The sequence below is a fragment of the Brassica rapa genome, chromosome A07, assembly GCF_000309985.2.
Source record: "Brassica rapa cultivar Chiifu-401-42 chromosome A07, CAAS_Brap_v3.01, whole genome shotgun sequence".
Classification (NCBI taxonomy): domain Eukaryota; kingdom Viridiplantae; phylum Streptophyta; class Magnoliopsida; order Brassicales; family Brassicaceae; genus Brassica; species Brassica rapa.
The window spans coordinates 16477155-16497155 of NC_024801.2; the positions used below are offsets into that span (position 1 = coordinate 16477155).

Genomic DNA, 20001 nt, shown 5'->3' on the forward strand with positions numbered 1-20001 from the left:
TATTGTATTTATAAATTGCATCTAAGATATTAGTTATTTAAATTAAAATATAGTTAATAGTTTTAAATATAAACATATCTTCTAACTGAGTTTAGCTCGGTTCTTTCAGTAAATGTAACTATACACACCTTAGAGCATCCGCAGTGATAAAATTTCCCTAATGTATTTCTCATAATACAAATACTAATATAAGTTAAAACTAAAGTTAAATTAAAAAAAAAAAGAAATTGTTGAAATAAATATGATATCTGAGCTGAAATTTGGCAAATGTGTTGTTGACTTGTTCATCTTGGATTTGTATGGTGGGATTAGTCTATGGTTTCTGGAATCCTAGTGAACTGAGGTAGTTTTTGAACTCTTGTATTGCTTTCTTGTTGTTTTTGTTTCTTTTGTTCGAGATTTCATTTTGTACGTTCTTTTGATCTGTTCGTGTGGAATAAAGAAGACGTGATTGTATTTTACTATTTATACAAAGAGGAAAAACTTTTTCCTTTTTACATTGAGAGGGTTCTCCACATAAATAAATTTAGTCTCCTTTACTGTATTGCTTATATTATATTTTGCCATTGTTTAAGTGTTTTTCTTAAAAATTCATACAAGTGCAGGAAATATTTATTCTGGTGCGCCATCGTAAATTCATATTTTTCCCAACAACAAGTATGTTTCAATTTCCATAGCACGAACCCAAAAAAAATTAGGGAAATCTGTTTTTTTAGAGCAAAAAAAAGGTAACTATGTCCTTTTAGACTAATCTGTACTACTTTATGTCCTATTAGACTAATTTTTTCGAAAATGGCAGTAATGCCCTTAAAATTGTAATTTTTTTAAAAAGATAAATAATGAGTTCGACAAGCGGGATCGATCGATCCAGCTTTACAAGTTACAGTGGATCGATCGATCCCGATAATTATTCAGAACAAAAAAACGCGGAATATATACTGATCGACCTGGTCCATTTCACTCGATCGGCGAAGGTCGATTCTTTACAGATCGACCGATCCACTAAGGATAGATCGATCGATCCCGTGCCCAGGAAATAATCCCAAATCGATTTTTTTTGTTTTGTATGATTATATCCGGGTTGATTCCCACTTGATTTGAACCGACTAAGCATGATTTCAACTCTTTAAACTCGATTTCTCTGGGACGAAACCCTTAATTTCCCATTCACGAACAAAGGGGGAGAAAATCAAATTCTCACCCAAAGTTCATTAACCCTAACTCACTCAATTCTCTGATTTGGACGATTATTTGGCCTAACTCATACGATTTCGTGAGCTTTTTACGAATCTATCACTCTTTAGTTTGTTCTGCAAAGGTATGAAACTCTATCTCCACTTCTTTTTAGAGTTTGAAAATAGAAAGGTAAAAGGTAATTTTTTTGAGTTAGTTAAGATATTTAGGCTTCAATCATGTGTTAAGGTGATGATTAGAGAAGATTTTGTACACAATCATGGTTTAAATCATATTTTTGGGATAGATTTAGGAATTTTAGGTTTTTGTTATTAATAGATATATGCTGTATTGTTTTCAAATTTCAGATACGGAGTTGGAGTTGCCTAATCGTTTATACGGTGAGGGATTGGAACCTCAGGTTAAGAAGATTAATAACAGCTGCCGACTAAAACTTCTCGAGTTGCTAAAAGAAAAAATGGAACCAGAATTCGATGAAGTTATGAAAGATCCCATTTTTTCACAGATTATGGTTATCCAGAAGAATGATCTGAAGTTTTCGGCGAGGTTGGTACACTCTTTCTTGTGTAAGGAGTTGATGACAAGCAAGAGACATGAGAAGTGGTTTACTTTCGCTAGGAGACCTATGCGTTTTGGATTGCAAGAGTATCATGCTGTCACTGGTCTGAAAGTGAAGCGAGAGAATAACAGTGGGCTAGTGACATGGAAAGACGATAATGGTTTTTGGAGCAAGCAGATAAAGACAAATGGAAAAATAAATTTGCAGATCATAAAAAAGAAGCATTTGGAAGAGAGCAATACCTGGACTTGGGTTGATAGGGTGAGACTGATATATCTTTGCGTTATTATGGGTGTGGTGATGGGAAAGGATGAGAAGGTGAATATCCCGCATCTGTACATGAAGTTGGCGATGGATTTGGAGAAGCTTCGGAATTACCCATGGGGTCTGTATTCGTTTGATTTCCTTCTGAAGCAAATTGATAAAACAAGGCATAAATTAGAGCAGAAAGAGGGGTATCTGATGGAAGGATTCTTGTTTGGTTTCCAAATTTGGATAATGGAAGCTGTTCCTGCTTTAGGAGAGATTTGTGGCACAAAAGTCAGTAAAAATTTTACAGGTCCACTGTGTGGTAATTGGAGAGGATGTGCAAAATGTTCTTATGAAGATATCATTGGTGTTGAGAACTTATTCCCAGAAAACGTATGCAAATTTTTTTTCAAATTAAAATATTTATTGTCTTGTTCACTTTACTAATGATTTGATTGTTTGTAGGGGATTTTGCATTCATTCATGGAATCCCACATAGATGGAGTGGTCCTTTTGGCAACTGATTTTGTACAGAAGGATGAGAAGAAAGATGAAAGAGTAGATCGTATTTTAGATATGATCAATAGTAAACATGATTGGAACAATCATGTTTGGGGAGTAAAAGAAGCTACAAACTCTGAATTTGAGGAATCTGGCGAAGAGAAAGGAGATGATCAAAGAGCTGATACTGAGAGAGGTGAAAATAGTCATGTTGCAGGGAATGTTGATGGCACAACTGATGTTTCGGGAAGAAACAAGAGAAAGCATGCAGACCGAGGAGCAGAGTCAAGGAAGAAGAATGTTTTGTGCCACCTAGCTGCTTCATCAAAAGGAAATATTGACACAGATATGAAAAATTTCTTGGAGGATCTGGTACAAGCTTCTTTTACTACTTTTGGGGAGAAATTCTGTCAGCAGTTCTCGGACAGGTTGGGTAAGATTGAGACTGAGGTTACACAACTCAGGACAGCTTCAGAGAGAACTGAGCAATTTGAGACCGTTGTAACCGACAGATTGGGGAAAATTGAGGCTGAGGTTACACAGCTCAGGACAAGTTTAGTGGTGACTGAATTGGTGGGAAAGAGTGATCAAGCAAGCGGTCCTAGCTTGACCAAAATCAACAGTGGTCCTAGCACCAGCAAAAAAGGCACTGCTCCATCAAAGAAAAAGGTAACTACTAAGAGAAAGAGTTAAAAGTTGTTGAAAGCTTGGAACTAGGCGATGGAATGTAGGTCTTTGAAGCTAGGTTGTTAGAACTTGGAATGAGGCGGTAATATGTATTTGAAACTTGTCGTTTATGTAATCACTATATTTAATGTAATATGTATTTGGAAGTTTGTATGTTTATTATGGATTTCGAACTTGGCGTTTATGTCTATTCTCTGTTTTGAACATGAAATTTGTATGTGTAATTTGTAATTGTACGTGTTTGTCAACAGGCTGTAAAAAACCAAGAGTTAAAGACTGCTGATTCGTGTGTCAATTTACCTCGTGCAAAAGTTACTCAATCATCAGCTAGTGATCTTAGTATGGGTACACAAGAGTTTTTGGAAAGTTGCATGAAGAACCTTCCATTAGACACATTTGTGAAAAGTTTGAATCCTTCTCAAGCTAAAGTCGAAGATTCATTGGATTGGTTGGAACTTCCAAAATCATTGAAGAAGCCAACAGATTCATTGGAACTTCAAAAATCATTGAAGAAGCCAGCGGTCCGATTAGATGACCGAGATATAGAGCTAGACGGCGAAAATTTCCCTGATCGCTGCTTGGTGTTTGTGCATCCTACAGATTTTAAGAAGATGCAGGACTGGCAAGATACACGAACGTATGTTATTCCTTTGTATATATCATTCGGTTGATTGTCTTAATAATTGACATCTCTACCATTGTATTTTGTTTACAGAGCTATACAGATTGGTCCTTCTATGTTAGACGGTGATCTAGCCGGACGTATTATGTCAGCCAGCAGTTGGCTTAAAAACTACGTAAGCATTCGACTGGTTATTTCTATAAAATGTTACCTATTATATTACTGTATACATTATAGATTTGTCTTTGTTTTTGTAGGAAATTGATGCTATAATGTATGTTTTCCGGGAAAGAACAACATTGAAACGATGGAACGTAGACCGTGTTGCTTTCATGACATGCGTCTTCAGCGACCTCATTGCTAAGGATTACCAGAATTTCTGTAAGGGTATTAAGAAATACACTATGGATCCATTACTACTGCAATACGGTAAAGGTGAACTGCCTTCCCATGGAAAAACACAGATGTTGTGGAATGTCGATGTGGATTGGATGTACGTTCCTGTCTGGGTCAATTGCAACCATTGGATTGCTTTATGCATCAGTTTTGTGACTAGGAATATCCAGGTGTTTGACTGCGGGGGTAAAAAAAAATCAAGGAAGTGGAAGCTTTCGCGCAGCTTATTCCTCGGATTGTCAAGGCCGTGCAGTCATTGACAATACAGAAGCATTTCCACATCACTCCGTACAATGTTTCCTATGTACCTATGAGTGGTCTTAACCGACTTCAATGTCATTGTGGTGTGTACACTATAAAACACATCGAATGCCACGTGCTTGGGTTGGACATATCTATGGTGAATGATGAGAACATCTGGGGAGCTCGGATAAAGATTATGTGGGATCTATGGGAAGCAGCTAATGATCTAGAACTGATTGAGAGAATGTCAAAGTATGAACCTATTAAGTGTAGTAAGCCTGCCGAGTATGTTGAGATTGATGATTTATGATTTATTGTTGGTTATGCTTTTTTAAACTTATTTTGTAATGATTTTAGGAGTTTGTGTTATAATGGTTTTTTTCTATATACAGTACTTGATCTTACAAAATGAAAGACAACATTATCAATTACGATCGTTCGGCAAAAGCTCGATCGCTTTCAGATCGATCGATCTGTATTTCAGATCGATCGATCCCGCACCCTGAGCATTATGCAGACACAAACAAAAAACGCGCAGCAACTTTTGATCGACCTGTTCCATTACGCTCGTTCAGCAAAGCTCGATCGCTTTCAGATCGATCGATCGGTATTTCGGATCGATCGATCCCGCACCCTGATAAGTATATTTTATGGTTTTCATCGGTTAAATCCGGTTTAATACCCACTTAAATTGAACCGGAATAACACGATTTTACTCATAAAATCGTGATTGTGAGATCAAAACCTCACTTTTATCTTCTTCCCCAATTTTTCTTGAGAGAATGGAATCAAAACCCCCTTCATAAATCCTATCTCTCTCGATTTAACTCCGATTTGGACGATTCTTGAGCCTAACCCACACGATTTCGTAAGATAATTCCGAATCTACCACTCTTTCGGTCGATCTGTGAAGGTATGAAACTCTATCTCCACTTTTATAGTTCGAAATTTAAATAGCAAAAAGTGAAATTTTAGTGTTATTAAGTCGTTTTGGCTTAAATCGTGTGTTAGGATGATGATTAGTGACGATTTTCCATATAGCTCTAAGAAATTAGGGTTACTTATTTAAAAAAAAAATTCCGAAAATTTGGATTAAGGGATTGATTGAATCAGATCTTCTAACCAAGTTAATACGGCATGAAAATTAAACAAAGTTCTCCCAAACTGAAACAAAGTTACTAATATTCAAGCAAATAAAATCTTTAAAACTGAAACAAAGTTGTCACAAACAGAAACAAAGTTACTAGAAATCAAGCAAAAGAAGTTTGGAAAAGTTTCACTAAATTGTGAAGAACACAGCAAACAAATCCACTATATTGGCATCTTGCAAGTTGCTCTATTATGACCACCAAGACCACATCTACTGCACTTACGAGACTGACCCGCCTGTGATCCTTGTGATGATCGGATTTTGTCTTCAACAGTTTCATATCTGCGTTTTCTATTTCTTCCAAGAGATCTTCTTGTCTCAGGCGGTAGCACTTCAGAATTTTCCACAACTTGTGGGACAGACCAACCATATTCAGGAACTGAAATGGGATTTATGCTTTCGTGATAAGCTTCTCTCCAAGCTCCCGTGGTATACAAAAAATCAGTCAATGTATATGGTTCTCTACCAACAAAGAAACCAGCTTTTATTGCGTGTCTACAAGGGATTTTCGAAAGGTCGTACTTCCCACAAGAACAAGTCCGTTTGTCCAAATCAACAAAGCAGTCAATTGTGTCACCTTTAACAAGCAGCTGGCTATCGGTTACAGGGTAAACTCTGAAAGTTTTCCCCTTTCCAATTCTCCTATCAATCTTTTCCTCCACATCTATGGTCAAACGGTGGGTGTGCTTTAAAATCAACTTCTTACGCTTAAAAAACCAACGTGTCAGCATTTCTCTAATACTGTCCAACAAAGGAATTACGGGAAACTCTCTCGGCGAACGCAACGCAGAATTTATCGACTCTGCAGGATTGTTTGTCCTAATGTCATACCTGTATCCATGAAATTGACATCTAGCCCACTTTTTGACATCTGCTTCCATAAGATACGTTCCAATTGCTAGACTGATATTGCAAACATGAGCAAACGTCTTCTTGAAATCAACCACTCTATAAGCCTTTGAAGCCTTAGAAATCAACCCAGCTAATCCCTTCCCCCTGAAATATGATATCACATTATTCAACAAATGATGAATACAAATACCATGTCTCGCTAGCGGATACACTTTCTCCAGTGCCTTCCCTATTGACACTTGTCTATCCGAAATAAAAGCCAAACCATTATCATCAGCAACAACAACTTTTAATTCTCTCATAAACCATTCCCAAGACTGCTCATTCTCAGAGTCTACTATCCCAAATGCAATAGGATATAAATTTGAATTTCCATCTATAGCAGTTGCAACCAGTAGCACCCCTTTGAATTTACTCTTCAAGAATGTTCCATCGACAACAATGACACGCCTCATGACTGTGTTAAAGCCTCTGATCGATTGACCAAACGCTATAAACAGATATCGAAATCTACCATCGACGTCAGTCTTGTAAGAGGAATGTGTACCCGGATTGGCCTCTCGCAGCATGTGCAAATATTTTGGAATTTTCCCATAACTTTCCTCTGGAATACCTCTAACAGCGTTGACTGCATATTCACGGGAATCCCATGCTAAAGAATCAGAGATCTCACATCCATAATCATTACGCATAATCTGAACAATATCTTTCGCTTTAGGCCCTTCCTTGATACCTTCATATTTATGCATTATCAGATTGCCTATCGTTTTCGCTGAAGCTGTCCTTCCGGCACTGGTTTTGTTTGAAGGTGCGCAGGAATGTACACCGACATACTTCTTAATAATAAAATATGTGGAGCCCTTCAAACACTCAGCTCGAGCACCCCAAAAGCACACCTTATCAGCGCATCTAATACACCAAACTGATTTATTGGAGTTGGTAACTGTGTAGTGAAAGTTATGCTTCATTGCACATAACTCAAACCTCGCTTTCAAAACTGTTTTGTTGAGGAAAAGATCTCCCGTCTTAACCAATTCGACCACCTGACTCTTTGCCAATTTTTCTCTGTTTTCTTTTTCAGAATTGATCTTCTCAGCATCATCATCATCTCCTTCAACCTCGTCTTACTTCATTTTTCCTTTCTTCTTCTCGTTATGCTTGTCAGCATCATAATCATCTCCATCAACTTCACTTTGCTTCATCTTCCCTTTCTTCTTCTCGTTATGCTTAGCCCCCTTAACAATATTTGAAGCGGTCCCAATGTCACAAGGATTTCGCTTGTTCTCTTCACTAGTACTTGCATCAGTTGGCATCTTATTAAGATCAATATCGATCTTATTTGGATTTCCTTGCTTTGCTTTATAGCTGACACACAATTGAGTTGACTGATGCTTCTTACAAAACCCTAGAAAATTTTGAACTTGCCTTGAGTTTCCAATGATCACTGGTGGACAATTTGATGAATTGATCAATCCAATAGGAAGGTAACTCAACTCCAAATCAGCATCTGTTTCTTCAAAACCAAAATCCTCTATAACAATTTTCTGTAACTCTTCCAGAGAAGACTTCAATTCCAAAGCAAGTAACCTTCCCCCTTTCTTTTTATCAACATTAAAACTCCAACCTGAAGATACAACCAATTCCCAAACACCACATGATGCATAGACATGAATCATGGTAGAAATAATGTGAAAATTTTGTGAAAATTTTGTGAACAATCAATGGAATATAGAAGACGGCGAAGAAGGTTGCCAAGGTTTTTTTTGTCGTTTTTTTTTTGTTCTTTTTCGTTTTTTTTTTTTTTTAACAAAATCGATTTTTTTAAAAAATATAAAAGTGAATATTCTCAAATATTTTGTTTCCATATTTTTAGGAACTGATTTCTTATCCGTAGAATACAACTAATATGTAGAAATCAATTTCTACAGTTTTTTAGAATTATAGTAATTTTTAGAATTTGATTTCTACATGTTTTAGATTTATAGTAAATCTGTAGAAGTCGGTTTCTACATGTTTTAGAATTAGATTAATGTGTAGATTTTGATTTCTAAGAATTTTAGAATGGTAGGTTAAGCGCGGAATGTGTATTCTACATATTTGTAGAATACTCCTATTTACGTAGATCACGTATTCTAAACATTGTAGATTCAATGAAAAAAGTAGATTTCGTTTTCTACTTCGTAGAATGTCATTTCTACTTTTTTTAGAACATAATCTGAAATTTATAATTTTAACTTTTTTATAACTGGAAAATATACCATTAAGTTCATATAGGTATTTTAACAAATGTTACTATTTTTCCAAATTTTTTTTGTTTGTAAAACTATTTATTAAAATTATTTTCATAAATATTAAAGGGTATTATAGGAAAATATGACACAAAATATAGATTAGTCTAAAGGGACAAAGTTACTATTTTTTTGCTCTAAAAAAACAGTTTTCCCAAAAAATTAAATGATACTAATCCAAAAATACTAATGTAAGTATTATAGAATCTAATCGGTTATATCAGAATATAACTTAACTAAAAAAACTCTCCCAGGCACGTTTTACAAAGCAAGAGCTTTCACCTTCCGGGTTAAAACAATCACCTTTCCGACATCCCCCTTTTCTTACTGATTCTGTCTTTTAACCGCTGTAATTCTCTGCTTCTTTTTCAAATTGTTGCCTGAATTAGAAGTGACCTCTGGATAATAGGCAACCTCGAGTTTTTACCTCCGGGTTCTTCCCCCGACGACCGTCGGAGGGACCGCTTCCAGCCACCTTTTCACCGGAATCGTCGATGACGGGACGGGAGAGAGCTCCACTATGAAATCTTAACCGTGTAAAAACTTTGAAACAGGGATTCCTGTACTAGAAATCCAATACCCTAAGATACAGCTGAGAGTTCAGCACTGTGATTTGCTCAATGACTGGAAGATTATCTAAGGAAGACAAAGGCAAAGGCCTTGCTACTGATTACTATCAAGCTCCCCGGAAACCTTCTGTCAGAGCCCAAGCTCCAGATAATGCAACGCTCCCCCAAAAGTTCTCCCTCACGCTGATTGGTAGGGTAACGAACCAAACAGCTCAAAAGGTCTGGTCTCTAATCCCCTTCTTCACTGAGCTCTGGAAGTCAGATACCAGACCAGTTGGAGCAGATCTTGGAAACGGTTTGTTTCAGTTCCAGTTTGAGAAAGAGGAGGACCTTCTAGCAGTTCTTGAGAAAAGACCATACCACTACTCTAGATGGATGGTTATTGTCCAGAGATGGGAGCCAACAGTATCCAAAGAATTTCCAGCTTTAATTCCTTTTTGGATCAAAGTTCAAGGTATTCCAATCCACTTATGGAGAGAAGAAACTGTGGAAGACCTGGGACGCAACTTAGGAATTTTTGAGAAGCTGGAGATTACAAAAACTTCTATGAAGATGAGAGTCCAAATAAATGGTCTCTTACCGCTAATAAAGTCTTCAGTCATCGAGTACAATAATGGCGATGAGGTTACTGCAACCTTTGTCTATGAAAAACTGGAGAGACATTGTTCCAAGTGTCTCCGTTTAGACCATGAACTTAAAGACTGCTTAGTTGCTAAGCACCAAGACAGAGAGGCTAAAGCAACTGGAGCAAAAAACAGAGTTACCAATGAGGAAGGGGGCTCTCTGAATCAAGGGGAAACTCGAAGAGCTGATTCTGATGTTTATCATTTCTCAGCATCAAACCCCAATGGGGAGGAATATAGAAGGGGACGTAGTTTTGATCCCAGAGGCCCACGATATGATGCGAGAAGAACCCTAGATGACAGACGTCGATATCGCTCCAGCTATGACAAAAGTAGCAGAGGATACTCTAGAGAAGCATCCAAAGAGAGACAAAGAAGCTATGGTAGTAGGTCATCCCAACCGAGGGAGCCTAATTATCAGTTTAGGGAAGTCTCCTCTCGACCCCCGCGAGATGATATTGATCGAAGAGATTATAGAGGTCGCTCCATGACACGAAGGGAAGAGCAAAACAGATCAAATGAGAACTGGTTGAGCCCCGACCACTCAAATCTCAACTTGGAACGACAAACTCATATTCCACAGGAAACTCTCAAGGTAGCCAGAGAGGAAGTAAGAGAAGCTATGCTTCAATACACACAAGTTGCAGATCCAACGGAAAGTGCAGCTCGAAGAGAGCGGATGCGACTAGCAGAGGAGAGGATGGAAGAGTCTGCTTTGCGTATAGCCTCGAAAGCAGCTCTGATGGAGACACTTATTGGCGGGGAAGAAACTACGGCTGAGAAAGACCTCTCTGCGGAGCGAATTCCAGCTCCTCTTAGGCTGGGCTCACCTATGGTACACAAGAAAACAGGGGAGAACATAAACTTAGGGGATAATTCTGCCCCTGAAGGCACAATTTCCGAAGGAAGGATCCCAGCTGCACTTAGACTTGGACAAACTAAGCCAACAAGGCGACCAGGGGAACAGAAGGAGATTACAGTAAAGCGAAAGCCGGGTCGTCCACCTGGAATCCGCAAGGTTCAACTCAGCCCAAACCAACTAGCCGGCTCTAGCTCTAGGAAAAGGAAGACCCAACAAACAAAGACTACGCCGGTACGAAGAAAGCTGAACACAGCGGAGGGTAAGGAAAAGAAACAGAACGCTAGAGCTAGAGCGACAAACTCTCGGGAAGCAGGGAGCTCAGCAAACTCTGACGACCAACCTATCTGCAACATGGTTCCTGCGATCTCGAAGCGAAGGATGGATTTTCGAAATCCATCTCCTCTCGGTCCTTAAAAGTGGCGAGCTGGAACTGTCAGGGGTTAGGGAATCCCCGGACAGTTCGTCGTCTAAAGGAGATGAAGAGAGACATCTTCCCAGACATTCTTTTCCTCATGGAAACAAAAAATCCCGACAGCTTCGTTTTGCGGAAGACGGAGCAACTGCAGTATGAGAACCAGCACCTAGTCCCACCTTCAGGGCACAGAGCGGGTGGTCTAGCTCTTTTCTGGAAGCAGGAGATAAAGCTTCAGATTCTAAACTCTGATGCAAATTGTATTGACACTTGTATTGAGTTTGAAAGGAAAATTTTTTATGCTTCTTTCATCTATGGAGATACTGATAAACCAAAAGAAAAGCCCTATGGGACCTGCTGTTAGATAGGAGCTTGGCTAGAGATGCCCCTTGGTTTGTAACTGGCGATTTCAATGATTTGCTTAATAACTCGGAAAAAGAAGGAGGGCCAGAGCGTGCGGAAGGCACTTTCATCGACATGAGATCTTTCTACTCCGAGGGCGACCTTTACGACTTGCGCCACTCAGGAGACTTCCTGTCTTGGCGAGGAACAAGAGGTTCCGGCGATGATACCTACTTGGTCCGTTGTCGCTTGGACAGAGCGGCCGCTAATAGCTATTGGGCGGAGATGTTCCCAACTGCTCGATCTCAATATCTGACGTACGAGGGGTCTGACCATAAGCCTTTATTGTCTTTCTTCGAGCCCGACAAGAAGAAGAGAAGAGGTCTCTTCCGATATGATAGGAGGTTAAAGGATAACCATGCAGTTAAAGAGTTAGTCAAACAGATTTGGGAGGCAGAACTAAATATCTCTGTCAATGACAGAATAAAACTTGTTCGCTCAGCCTTGATCCAATGGAGTAAACAACAATACCAGAACAGTAGAGAGCGGATCGAACAAAAACGCTTAGAACTGGAGGAGGCATTGGCTGACCCGGAGAATAATGCCGCCCATATCTCAAAGGTTTCTAATGAGCTTAATGATGCATACCTTTCTGAAGAGGAATACTAGAGGCAAAGGAGCAGACTTTTATGGCTGAGTCTTGGAGATCGCAACACCGGCTTCTTTCATGCCACAGCGAAGAACCGAAAGAGGACAAATGGTTTCTCTGTTATAGAAGACGTGGAGGGCAACATGGTTTACCAAGAAGACCAAATAGGGAAAGTGATCGTAAGCTACTTCCATGATCTGTTCAAAGCGATGGATGGGAACAGAGAAGAGACAGTCCGCTATGCATTATCACCAATGGTGACTGAAGAGACAAACAACAAACTTATAGCCATCCCGGACGCAGCAGAGATCAAGGATGCTATTTTCTCGATTCATGCGGATAAAGCTCCTGGCCCCGATGGTTTCTCCGCTAGTTTTTTCCACACAAACTGGGACTCCATTGGAAAAGACATAGTGAAAGAGATTCAAGATTTCTTCATTTCTGACAGTCTGCCTCCCAAGATCAATGAGACTCATATTCGGTTAATCTCCAAGATCTCCAGCCCACAGCGTGTATCAGAGTATAGGCCCATTGCTTTATGCAATGTGTATTACAAGATCATATCCAAGCTACTCACTAAGCGTCTGCAACCGCTTCTCTCGAGTATTGTTTCGGAAAATCAGTCTGCCTTCGTACCTGGGCGAGCGATATCCGATAATGTACTTATTACTCATGAGGTTTTGCATTTCCTCAAAACGTCAGATGCGGAGAAGCGTTGCTCTATGGCAGTCAAGACGGATATGAGTAAGGCTTATGACAGGCTAGAGTGGGATTTCATAAGGCTGGTACTTCAGAGATTAGGCTTCCACACCAAATGGATTGCTTGGATCATGCAATGCGTGTCTACTGTTACGTACTCCTTCCTCATTAACGGCTCGCCTAGAGGAAGAGTCACACCGAGTCGTGGTATCCGTCAAGGTGACCCACTCTCCCCGTACATATTCATACTATGTAGCGAGGTGCTCTCGGGCTTATGTAACAAAGCACAAGAAGATGGATCTCTCAAAGGGATTCGGGTTGCTCGAGGGACTCCTCGAGTAAATCACCTTCTATTTGCGGACGACACGATGTTTTTTGTCCGAGCCAGTAAGGAGAGCAGTGAGTCTTTATGCAAACTGCTTAAAAGATATGAAGAGGCTTCTGGCCAATCGATCAACACAGAGAAGTCTTCTGTTTCTTTCTCCCATAGAACACCACGGTCGCTGAAATCGACAGTGCAGAACACTCTAGCAATACAAAAAGAAGGTGGCGTCGGGAAGTACCTCGGGTTACCGGAACATTTTGGACGATCCAAAGGTAATCTGTTCTCCTCCATTGTGGATCGTATCAGACAAAAGGCGAGGGGATGGTCAAATAGATTCCTGTCAACTGCGGGAAAAATGACAATGCTCAAGAGTGTGCTTTCAGCGGTTCCGTCCCACGCTATGTCATGTTTTGAGCTCCCGGTTTCTCTCTGCAAGAGGATCCAATCTGCTCTTACTCGTTTCTGGTGGGACGACCGTATGGACAGCAAGAAAATGGCGTGGATAGCTTGGGAAAAACTCATCAGACCTAAACAACAAGGGGGACTCGATTTCAGGGACATTCAGAGCTTCAATCAAGCTTTTCTCGCTAAACTCTCATGGCGGATCATAAACAACCCGGATTGTTTACTAGGACGCATACTTATCGAAAAGTACTGCATAACGGAGGATATACTCACTGTCACAGCGAAAAGTGCCATCTCCCATGGCTGGAGAGGAGTCCTTTCCGGGCGCGATGTTATCATGAGTAATGCAAGTTGGGAAGTGGGCAATGGAGAGAGCATCAATATCTGGGATAAGCCTTGGCTTAGTTGCACTGCCCCAGAAAGGCCTATGGGACCGGCCCCAACGGATTATCAAAACCTCACAGTATCTGATCTTTTATTACCCGATAGTGGAATCTGGAACTTGGAGATGATACAGCTGGTCCTTCCTTTTGAGGAAACCAAAATTTTAGCTCTCAAACCGAGCAGAACTGGAGCTCCAGATAAGCTTTCTTGGATGGGATCAAAATCCGGAAATTACACCACAAAGACGGGGTATGCGACGGCCCTCACCAACCGACTAGGACACAGACTTATATCACAAGAATACCTATCCTTTGACTGGAGGAAGGCGGTCTGGAATTTGAAATCATCCCCAAAGACTAAGCTGTTTGTTTGGAAAGCAATACATGGAGCAATTCCTGCAGGCGAGGCTTTGCGTGCCAGACAAATCAATGTAGATGGGTTATGCAAGCGCTGCAACTTACCGGAAACTATAGATCACTTGTTCTTTCACTGTGCTTTTGCGAAACAGGTCTGGTATTCTGCCCCTGTTTTCCCAAGCATTGAGTACAATGATTCTATAGCTTTGAGAAGTCTGTGGATCGATCTGACGATGAGAAAGAATCTCCCGCCATCTGGGGTAGCAGGAGGTCCGCTAGCTCCCTGGATCTTATGGAATATATGGACTGCAAGAAACAATTTAGTGTTCAATGGGAAGGCCCAAACTGCAGCTGAAACGCTCTCCAAAGCCATTTCTTTGGCTCGGGAATGGGGAGTTTGTCAAACATTGCCATCGGTACAAACTGCTAAGACAAATCCCCCAGTTACAACACCAACGAACTGCTATCTCATCAAGACGGATGCGGCTTGGAACGAGGCTCAGCAGACCGCAGGTTTGAGCTGGATTGTGGAATCACAGAACAGAGTCTCGTCTTACTCTGTTTCAGCTCACCATGTGAGCACCCCCTTGGCAGCTGAGGCTTTAGCTCTCCGTGAGGCTTTGGAAAAATGCAAGGAGTTAGGAATCGCAAGAATTCGGTGCGAATCGGACTCGGCTGTGCTGATCAAAGCGCTTAAAACGGGATCGTCGATGGGAGGTCTCTATGGGATTCTTGCTGATATCGTTTTTTTAGCTTCGTCTTTTGAGTGTGTTTCCTTTAATTGGATCTCTCGTATGAGAAATGTTGAGGCTGATAAGCTAGCAAAACATGTGCTGTCTGTTGAACTGGCTTTAATGGCTACACCTACCCTGCCTTGATGATTTTAATATAAGTTGTGTTTCAAAAAAAAAAAAGTATTATAGAATCTATTCACTTTCGGACAATCAGAAATGTTACAGAATATAAATCTTACAACAATTCCCAACGACCAATTGTCTCACGTCCAATAGTCTCATATGAAAAAAGTCTGAAAGTTTTTTAAGATAAAAAGAAATTACGAAACCGAGTTTTTTGGGTGTTCAGAAATGTAAATAAAACAACAAATCATATCCAAATGAGTCAGCCTTTTTACTTCTGCTTATCATAATCATTTTTATATTATGTGCTTGCAGAACAAGACAAATTATCACTAAGACTCGAGAGCAGTATTTCCCTTCCAATTTTTGAGAAGCCTTTCTTGCTACAAAATTAGAAATCAAAAGAAAAATTAAGATGCAAATCAGAATATGCAAACCCATGAACAAATTAGCGTCATTCGAAGTACAGTTCAAATGCAAATAAGTTATTTATTCACACCACAAACATAGTATTCAAAAGAAGAAATGATATGCAAAGCTGAAAATGCAAACCCATGAACAAAACATGTCTTGAGAGTTCAAGAAAATCACAGTACATTTTAATGCGAAACTAGTATTTGACTGTATACAGTTTCATGCTAAGTTAGTATTTGACTGTAAACCATGGCATTGATTCCAAAGTCTGTGGATAAATGCTTTAGTTGCAAGTGTATATATATGTAAAGTATTGTATAGATGAAGATGTGTTTGAGATTAATAAAGAACACTTAAATCCTAAAAAGCGTTTATAAATTCGTTTACCTAAACAGTTTTTAATGAATTCATTCACCAAAGTAATCTTAAACCTAAGAAGTTCTAATCAATTCTTTAACCTAAAATTAGTTTAGAAGCCTACAAACCTTAATAAATTCCTTGACATTATATAATTAGAGAGAGAGAGAGAGAGAGAGAGAGAGAGAGAGAGAGAGAGAGAGAGAGAGAGAGAGAGAGAGAGAGAGAGAGAGAGAGAGAGAGAGAATGATCTACCTTTTTGCAAGCAATATACTTCTCTACTTGTGGTTTTTGCTCAGGGCTAAACGCAAACCACCTTTCATGAGGACATACGTCACTCCAGCTTCCCAAGTCTGCACAGAAACAATGGTAAGAGAACAAAAATTACTACATAATACTTGTTAAGACAAGCAAACTGTTTATATTTTTCACACCTTGAAGTAAAATGTTTGGTTCTTTGTTGTACGACTTCAATTTCCAGAGAGTAAGACCATTGTCATCCAATCCGACCGGGCTGGTTCTAAGAACATCATCATATTCTTGAACTTCTGCGAAAGCAATTAGAAAAATAAGCCCCTAAACCATTGTTATAAACAATCAATCACATGATCTTCAGAATTATACTTTGCATTTTTAACGCGTTTTGCATTCCGGCAAAGACTAGTTCAGATTCAGCTTCCATTTGTGATACAATTGCAAGCCGTTGTTTAATTGTCAACTCAACCCCATTATTCTCTGCTTGAGCTTTGGAGAACTCATCTTCTAACTTCTGATATAGTTTTTGCTCCTACAACAAAAAGGTTTTAATATGAATTGTCACTTAAATTGTAAAGACCTAAGTAGGTTTTACGGTTACGTTAGCTTTTGCTGCATTCAACTTTTCTTTTGCTTCCTTTTTCTTTTCAACAGATTCAGGATTAGCAAAGCAATCCCTCAGCACCCTGAAAGATTGTTTACAACATGTTAACTCTCAAGCATATAAAAATAAGAAAAACTGATTCATATATATATATATATACAGATACATATATTACGATATAACTTACGTTGTGCTAAGCGTTTCATCGCACAAGAAATTCAAAAGTTTCAGCCTTTGCGATGAACCCATCTCCTCATACTCAGCAATGCCTTTTTGAAACATCTCAGGAGGGAAGTCATCAAGCTTAACTTCGGATTGGGCAAAACAGTCTCCAAGAACATTGAACCACCTATCATCTGATGCACTCAGGCCAACTGATCTAAATTATCATAAAAATGATATCAATCAGTTATGTATCAAAGAAAAAATCGTACTTTCCAAGAAAACAATACGTACTTGTCTCCTGTGTCTACCAATATAAGAGTCAATAATTGGATTATCATTTGGGTGAGGGTAGAATGCTCATGGCTCCTTGTGTTTCTCTCGGATACAATCTCACTCACAACAAGTTGAGGTTCCCCTCCTCTCAAGCCAAGAGCCTATTCAAAAGGTCATATGCATTAGAGAAGAGCATATAGCAAACACTTCCAATGTTAAAGAAAAAAACCAAAGTACATAGAAGACACCTTTCCAAATTTCGAACAGAACTCCAAAAACTGAAGAACTCTTCCAGCATTTTCAGAGGGCAAGTCAATGCCGAAGACAGTGATTGACTCGCTGCCCTGAGGTAGCTTAACCTCCTCAAGCTGAGACTTCTCTTTCTTCTTGAGAATGGGTTTTGTTCTTTTTCCGGCTGCGGGATTCTCCTCGTTGTAGCCTTCACTTGAATCATTCAACTTCAGCTGGCGTTTGGCATTTTTGGGGGTTTTAATGGCATCGGAGCTGGAACCATTTTCTCTAAGAAACCCAGTCAGCTTCTTACCTTGTTCCTTTCTGAAAAAGAAAAAGAAAATTTAATTTCTCTTAAAATTTACAAAGTGAGCCCTAAAACATGTACACAGTCCTTTTTGACAAAAAAAAAAATCAAAATGTAATGAATGATTTAGACTTACAGGCAGTTACTACAATCGCAAATTCCCCTGCATCTGTAACAAAGCCAGTCTTTTTTCGATGCAACATCCTCTGGGATCTCTTTGTACCTTTAAATTAGAGCCGTAGTCATATATAAAACAATCACTAGAGATTATACAAATCTCAAGAACATCAAATCAAACCTGTTCCATAGGCAACTACGACAATACTTCACCATACATGTCGTGTTTGGCCTCTTTGTCACGCAATTTCCGACAATATCCGATCTCTTTTTATGACACTAAACACACAAAGATCACTGATTCAAAAAATGACTAAATAGAAAACCAAGAAGTCACCTAATTTCGGATCAATAAAGATAACAGCAATTCAGAATATAAGTGCCTATTGAAGATAGGTTGATCGAAGCACAAACAAACCTAATATCATAAAGTTAAAAAAAATGTTTGAACCTGGTGGCAATACAACGATTGCCTAATCTGGGTTTGAGCTTCGATCATTGTTTCAGAGATGTTGTTCATGATTTCGTCACCCATACTCTCGACACACACACCCAAACCCAAAATAAAAAGGTAAATCCAATAAGAAAAACAAAACGAAGACAGATGTTAAATCTTCGTTTATGTGGCTTTATTTTCAGATAATGTGAATCCGAAATCTGTAGATTTCTTACCTTTTCCGTCACTACCAAAACCTTTATGGAAGGCTAGTAATGGCGGGCTAGGGTGTAATTTAATTTTTAAGTTGACCAATCTAGAAAGCTTATATACCTTAGTAAAATTAGTCAATCCTTTATTCAAACTAGTGACTACTAAATTCTCACTAGGTGACCTCTCTTTTAAGAAAGATATTAAAATGAATTCTTCATTCCTCAGATGGTATACTCTTTAACAAATGAACCATTGCCAAGTTTCTGATACATGAATTTCAAGCCATTCTTCATTTTTCCTCATATACTGAAGAATTATTAATGAAAAAAGTTTTTCCTAAATTATTTCCTAAATTTTAAATAAAATTGACTTGACAAAAAAATCTATTTCTTTTTCCGTTCTACTCCTTCAACGTCTTACTTATCACATTATTTCTCTATGTTGTAGTTCATCTCACACTTAATGAACTATTTCGGCTCTGATCATACATCTTCAGTGATCTTATACATTTTATACTAATCATAATGTAGCTTCCTTTTATAAAGTTACAGTATAAAATATATATTATTTCATGGTTGTGTCATGTGAAAATCACACAGATATGTGCTTGGGCTATAAAATCTGTGGTGAAATCATAAAGCTCTAAACCTATAATTGTTGGTATATTTATTGGTTTTGTGTCGTATTTTCGGTACCATGAGATTTCTTAACACAAATTAGTTCAAATACTTTATTGAATAACCACTTCTCATAGCTAATATTAGACATGTTCATTTGAGGATTTGTTTTGATTCAAGTTTGCTAATTAAGGTATCTAGTATTTTGAGTATAGTGTTTAAGATCAATTCAAGAACTGATGAAAATCCGGTTCTGATCAGTTGAAATAATCATGGTTTAATTCAGTTCGGACAACTTCGGTAAAATAATGGATAGTTCAGATGGTTCTAAATAAATTTCTAAAAATTTCAGATTATTTTGCTTACTTCAGATATTTTGGATATGATAATTTTGGATAGTTTGTTTTTTTAGTTATTTTGGATATTTTCATATAAACATATCTGTACATATGTTATTTATAAATTGTATTCTATTTGTAATTTTTTTTTCTATTTATAAACTGCAGTCTGTTTATCAATTGTATTATATTATCAGATACAAATATTCTATCTATAAATTGTATCTAAGATATTAGTTATTTAAATTAAAATATAGGTGATAGTTTTAAATATAAATATATCTTCTAACTGAATTTAGCTCAGTTCTTTCAGTTCATCTAACTTTCCACACCTTAAAGCATCCGCAGTGATAAAGTTTCTCAAATGTGTTCCTCATAATACAATACAATTTAAAACTAAAATTAAATTTTAAATATATTAAAATTTGTTGAAATAAATATGATAAATCT

The 20001-nt window shown here is 38.4% G+C and overlaps 4 protein-coding genes across 5 annotated transcripts; 2 read left to right on the forward strand and 2 right to left on the reverse strand.

The window, feature by feature from the left end:
* Positions 1-1486: 1486 nt before the first annotated feature.
* Positions 1487-8255, forward strand: LOC117126494. 2 transcript variants are annotated; one of them, XR_004449096.1, is made up of 3 exons: positions 1487-2395; positions 2468-3827; positions 3906-8255. XR_004449096.1 is itself a non-coding variant. In XM_033274601.1 (2 exons), the coding sequence occupies exons 1-2, from the start codon at positions 1517-1519 to the stop codon at positions 3194-3196; spliced, it is 1608 nt and encodes a 535-aa protein (XP_033130492.1). In that variant the 5' UTR covers positions 1487-1516; the 3' UTR covers positions 3197-8255. The 2 variants fall into 2 exon arrangements, 1 of the variants encoding a protein (XP_033130492.1); XM_033274601.1 differs by having other exon boundaries at positions 2468-8255.
* Positions 5763-7202, reverse strand: LOC117126844. Its single transcript, XM_033275999.1, has one exon. It carries the CDS (start codon positions 7200-7202, stop codon positions 5763-5765), a length of 1440 nt encoding a protein of 479 aa, XP_033131890.1.
* Positions 8256-9361: 1106 nt separating the features above from the next.
* Positions 9362-11209, forward strand: LOC103850378. The gene has a single exon (XM_009127121.1). The coding sequence runs from the start codon at positions 9362-9364 to the stop codon at positions 11207-11209; it is 1848 nt and encodes a 615-aa protein (XP_009125369.1).
* Positions 11210-15389: 4180 nt separating this feature from the next.
* Positions 15390-19830, reverse strand: LOC103850118. The gene is made up of 11 exons (XM_033275507.1): positions 18399-19830; positions 18129-18226; positions 17967-18053; positions 17541-17847; positions 17311-17453; positions 17042-17233; positions 16852-16936; positions 16620-16782; positions 16430-16543; positions 16251-16348; positions 15390-15607 (listed from the first exon to the last, which is right to left on the reverse strand). The coding sequence occupies exons 1-11, from the start codon at positions 18480-18482 to the stop codon at positions 15557-15559; spliced, it is 1422 nt and encodes a 473-aa protein (XP_033131398.1). The 5' UTR covers positions 18483-19830; the 3' UTR covers positions 15390-15556.
* Between the last annotated feature and the right edge of the window lie 171 nt (positions 19831-20001).